Source organism: Melanotaenia boesemani, chromosome 15, assembly GCF_017639745.1.
Source record: "Melanotaenia boesemani isolate fMelBoe1 chromosome 15, fMelBoe1.pri, whole genome shotgun sequence".
NCBI lineage: Eukaryota > Metazoa > Chordata > Actinopteri > Atheriniformes > Melanotaeniidae > Melanotaenia > Melanotaenia boesemani.
In genome coordinates, this window is record NC_055696.1 from 12,666,098 (window position 1) to 12,672,097 (window position 6,000).

Below are 6,000 nucleotides of genomic sequence, written 5' to 3' on the forward strand. Positions count from 1 at the left end.
ATAACTTGTTTTACTATTTTAAAATACTTGTCAGGTCAGTTTAATTGTTGTTGCTCTTTATCTGTAATGTCAAATAAATGTATCCTATGAGCTTTACGAATTTGATCCCTCTGTCCTTATACCAAAGGTGTCAAAAGAAATACTCCTTTATTTTAAAGACAGTGAAAGAAATTATCCAGGCCAGTTTTTAACTTAAAAAGGAAATGTATTTCTTACTGTTTTAAAACACCTAAGATAGCTTCCTTTCTCCCTGGAGTGTTGCCAGCAGTTTGAGAGCAGGTGTCCCACATCACATACTAAGGATGTGTCATCACGCTGCAAGAGCAACAACAAACAACTCATTAACAGTCTCATTAGTCAGAGTTGTTTTTCCCGGTTGTCAGCCTTGGAGTGGAAAATAGTTGAGTTGGGAAGTAAAGTGTTTTTTCATCCTAACGTCACTTGTTGATTTTGTTAATTTGTTAACTTTTTTTTATGGAAATACACTATGTTTTATGTTTAAATAAAGAAAAAAAAAAGGAAACAAGGTAGACAATTACTGTGGTTGGATTTATTAAATTTGTTTGTTTTAACACATGCCATAGTGTGGCCATGTTATCATTTTGAAAATACAGTAAATTTGACTGCAAAGAGTTTTGTATTGAAGTAAGCTGTTGAACATTTTGCCTGAAATCCAGACTAACTTTGTAACCCTTCAGATGAACACACCAAAAAGCAAAAAACAAAACTTGTACAAATAGAATGACATGATCAGAGAACATATCGGCCTAATTCTGAAGCTGCAAAGCTACAGATTGATTAGAGTGTCCATGCTGATGTGTTTACTGCCAAAAATTATTCACATTGCACATGTGACCATCTCAAATGGGTCACAGAGTAATGCAAGCTGGTCAAGTTAGACAAATGGTATTTTCTTATAAATCATTTGGATGGTCGGTTTTGTGTGCGTTACTTACACATGGAGGACATAGCAACAGGATGCAGCATAAAATAAAAATAAAAAAAAGAGAAGTTGGTTGAGTCAGTGATGATTTGTGCAACATTTTGCACATTAACACATGTCAGCTACTTAACCATCGTTAGTCCACTTCTTCATGAAAACAGTATTCTTTAAACTCAGTCTCTTTCAACCAACTTAAAAATTAGTCATGGTAATGATTTTTGGATAACAACATACTTCAGGGTTCACTTCACCTCAAAATTCTCCAGATCTCCTTCTAATTGAGCGTCTTTGGGATGTGCTGGACAAACAAGTGAAATCCATGGAGGACCCACCTCACAACTTAGTTTTTTAGTTTAGCTTTTATTCATTCATATATATATATATATATATTTATATATATATATATATATATATCTAAAACACAAATAAAAAGGAGCAGAAATAACCAAAATCAACTTAGAGGCCTTAAGGAATCTGCCATTGACTACCTGGTGCGTATATTGACTATTAACTGAAGTTGGGTTGTGGGTAGGACAAATAATTTGGGGACGACTTCTGGCTTGAACATATGGGGCTGGTTTTAGAGACAGGGCATAAGACTACTCCGAGACTAAAATGCCTGCTTTAGCTGAAATAACTCAAAGTCACTTGAAAAGACTTGGCTTAAATAATTCACAGTTTTAGTTAATTCGGGATTAAACTAAGCCAGCTGCAGGAGGGAATATTAGACTCCACAGTCCAATGTACTGGTTTAGCTAGTTCAGATTAAGGCCTGGTCCTGGTTTACTTTAAGCCCTGTCTCTGAAACTGGCCCATGATGCTGTTTAATTAGAGGAGGTGATCTTCCTACACCCCTGTTTCCTGTGTGCCACCCGGGGCTAGAGGAGGACAGAGGCTTGACTTGGCATGGGTGGTTGGTTGGGTGAAAAGGAGAAAGTAATCAGAAGAAAGTAAACGAAAGACAAAAAAAAAAAAAAAAAAAAAAAAAAAAGATGAAGAGAAGAGAAAAAAGAGACAAGGATACACCAGATATATAGAAGCAGCATCAGGTGTTCAATCTTAGCAGAAGAAACAAACAAACAAAAACAAAAAAAAAAAAAAAAAACAAAAAAAAAAAACAAAAACAAAAACTTGTTGTGGTTGCTTTTTATGTTGTTCATGTTTTTACACAATTTGTCTTGTTGCAGGTGTTCCTGATGATTATCTGTTGTTTTCATACAGAGGCCGTAGGTTGTTTTTGGTTTCATGGGTGAACCCTGGATCAGGTGTCGTGTAACGCTTTTTTGCAATTAGGTAATTGCAACATTTTAAATTGTGATTTTGATTTAAAAAAAAAAACAAAAAAAAAAAACAATTAATCATTTTGCCCTACCCACAGCTCAACTGCTCCAACTGCTCTCCAAACAAAAATTAGGAAGATGGCCGCCCCAGGATCCATCCATACATTTTCTATACCGCTTAATCCAGTTCAGGGTCAAGGGGAAACTGGAGCCTATCCCAGCAATTAGGCGCTCACATTCACTCACAGGAATAGTTTAGAGTGACCAATTAACCTAGCATGCATATCTTTGGATGGTGGGAGGAAGTTGGAGTTCCCGGAGGGAACCCACACATACGTGGGGAAAACATTCAAACTCAGTAATCTGAATCAGTAATCTTAATTCTAAAAGAATTTTTATGTGAAAATCGAAATGTTCTGCTTATTAACAGAGTTTTAAAATACTTTTCCATTGCAAGGACAACTTTGTGTAACTGTTAGAGATAATCTGTTTCCAATACAGTACACTCAAGGGGTCTGACGCATTACAATGACTAAGGCATAAAATCATGCTGAAGCCTATCAGAGCTTCATTATTTGAGAGAGACTGACAGAGATAAGAGCTGACAACATATATATTTCAGATCTGATGTGCAATATTGCTATTTGTACCAGCAGTGCATGGACAGCATCGGCTTGACCATCAATACACAATGGACTTTTTCAACTCTGCTTCTGGAAGAAATATCACCTTTGTGCGTCCTGCATATTTTATTATAAGTGGATTTATTGGTATACCTAACATGAAGTATTACTATGTCTTTCTCTTTTTTCTTTATGTAATTTCAGTACTTGGAAACACAGCTGTAATGGTTGTAATTTACCTGGATCATAACCTACAAACTCCTAAATATGTTGCTGTCTTTAACCTTGCATTTGTGGACTTGTTAGGTAGCTCTGCTCTAGTTCCAAAGGTGATAGACATCTTTTTGTTTAATCACTACAACATCTCGTACAATGACTGTTTGACGTTCCTGTTTTTCTGTTACACTTGCCTTTCAATGCAAGCTCTTAATCTGGTTGCTCTCTCCTACGATCGACTGGTAGCCATCATCTATCCTCTGCACTATCAAGTGAAAATGACCCACAGATTTATGTTCTCTTTGATTGTCTCTTTCTGGATTATTGCTATTATTGCTCTACTAACTGCAGTAGGTCTTCTTACCAGACTTTCCTTTTGTAAATCTGTGGTTATTAACAGCTACTTCTGTGATCATGGCCAGATATACAGACTTGCATGCAATGATTATACTCCTAATGATGTCATTGGCAAATTGTTGCACTACGTTATTCTTTATCTTCCCCTTATAATCATCGTGTGTAGTTACATTTGCATTGGCAAAGCTTTAGCTAAAGTAGCCACAGTTCAAGAAAGAGTGAAGGCCCTTAAAACTTGTTCAGCCCATCTTTCCTTGGTGGCAATCTATTTTATTCCAATAATGATCACATTTGGCATGGGTGCACAAATAGATCCAAATTTCAGGATTATAAATTTGTCTTTGACCTCAGTCTTACCTCCTATGTTAAATCCAATTATTTATGTTCTGCAGACACATGAAATCAAAGTATCAATGAAGAGAATATTAAAAGTGAGGAGGCAATCCAAAATTCTGGTAAAGTGAGATCAGCGGAATTACATCTATTTTCTCTAGAGTAATCATCTGTCATGTTGGTATTTGTTATGGTTTATCTGAAGATCCCACATTTTCAGAGTTGATGCTTTTAATACCTGAACAGCTCTTAAGTTGTGGCAGTCCATTTTATCACAGTAGTTTGAGCAGAAATGAGCATCCAAGCAGATTATTAACTAGTCTCAAACTCCAGTTAAAAAACGTATGTGTTTTAGCAGCTTTTGTGTCATGCTCAACACCTGATGCTGCAGGATAAAATGAGTTGTCACACTGCATCTTCACTTTATGCCATTTTGATTTGTAAATGCGACAGCACTTAATGTTAACATTGACTGTATGAAAACATTTTTTTTCTGGGCATTTGTTAAAATAAATAAATAAAGCAAATTTTGATTACTTATCAAAATTACAAATGCTTCTATTTTAAAGCTTGAGGAGCTTCAACCTGTAGCCTAAATTTATAGTTATTTATAATTGCAGTTTTCTTGGATAATATATACAATTTCATGTGTTTAATGCCCAAAGCGGCAAAGGATGGTTCACTATTCAAAGTTAATCAGGAAAATTAAGTTTGAAAGACACTCTCCTGGCATGATGAGGTTGTGCTTATTGTCACAGATATGGAGCAGATTACAGAGAAAGCACATGCTTTTTCACTTTTCACTGTTGACATACTTTCTCAGCTATTTGCCAATTCTTGTTTAATATGCAAAAGAGATGTGTAAATTTACTCCCATCATAAACTCAGGTTTATTTTCAACATTTTTCTTATTTACCGTATACCTTGTGTGTTTGTGTTTTGAATCAGCCTCAGTGATGGGGATTCACATCCCTACACTGTACGTGATTGGCTGATTTTTATTTTTTGGTCATAACCTTGCCCTGATGTAAGCAAATAACATTACATTTCAGAATATCTCCCAAATTATCCTATCTATCAGCCACCTCATCACACCCCATTGCTTCCCACCACTGAACTGTATGTAAATAGCTAATTATTATTTTTATTTTAATTTCTTAAAATATTGTTTCTGTAAAATATGTATATTGCAGCTATTTCTTGTTGTTATTGTTGTTGTCCACACAGGGCCGAAGCTGGTTCACGTGTGAAAATGGTGGCGAAAACTAGTCGAAAGGCTTTACTATCCCCACGAAACCACAGTTGTACACACTACAAGGCTTTGGGTGGCGCTATAATCATTAAAGAGTAACACTCCAAAGCTAGAACAAGACAGTGCTTGTGCAGATCAAAGCAAGAGTACCCAACTGCAGTTAAGATGGCTGACAACAGCGCCGCCATATCTCAACAATATTCCGGAAGTCACATGACCTCGCCACCGGAAATTGTTCTTCTTCGGCAAAAGCAGACACCGCTTTGGCCCGTTGCTAGGACATGATCAACGCATCCACCATATTGGTCATGGCCAGAGAACAGTGGACGGCTGTTGCATTAAAACGGGATTATATGTTTATGAATTTTGCAGCTGACTGGGTTTGTTTGTTTTGTCATTTTCAAATTTATGGTGAAAAAAATTAAACAACTGCAATGTAATTGTTCAAAAATAATCACAGACAGATGTTCAACAGTGTTTGGTTAGAGTAAGTTGATTACATAATGAACGGAAAAAAATATCAATGTTTCCGTCAAAAGTAGATGTGGTTGTCCGTTTAATACTAAAGATAATTATTATTCGGCCTATTATATTTCTCAGATTGAAAAGTGTTTTGCTGCTTAATTTAAGCAGGCCTTTAAATACACCATCGCACCCATAAGAGAATGTAATTCATCTGGAATCAAACAGTTGACTGAGTTGACTGCCATTACTCTAATACTCTTGAAATGCTTCAAAACTGACATTTAATGAGCACATGTATCTTTATTGATCACCGATGTGCTCATTCAAATATTAAAACATTCCAATATTTACACAACATTAATAGAACAAATAAACTTACAAATTAAGGATATTTGGCTTTTGATGTCAGAATGTGTCTGTGTTGCCTTATAACCTTTATTAATAAACTTATGTATTTATTGCACAACAGCTCTTCATTAAGATTATTAACCACAAATAAACCAAAAGAAGTGTTTGAACCATGAATGGACT

At 35.7% G+C, this 6,000-nt stretch overlaps 1 protein-coding gene across 1 annotated transcript; it reads left to right on the top strand.

Moving 5' to 3' along the window:
* Positions 1 to 2,914: 2,914 nt before the first annotated feature.
* On the top strand, positions 2,915 to 3,883 carry LOC121654545 (olfactory receptor 1-like). The gene has a single exon (XM_042008743.1). It carries the CDS (start codon positions 2,915 to 2,917, stop codon positions 3,881 to 3,883), a length of 969 nt encoding a protein of 322 aa, XP_041864677.1.
* The last annotated feature ends 2,117 nt before the right edge of the window (positions 3,884 to 6,000 follow it).

Excerpts from the sequence above, each read along its gene's own strand:
- LOC121654545 (XM_042008743.1), top strand. The coding sequence starts at position 2,915 with ATGGACTTTTTCAACTCTGCTTCTGGAAGAAATATCACCTTTGTGCGT.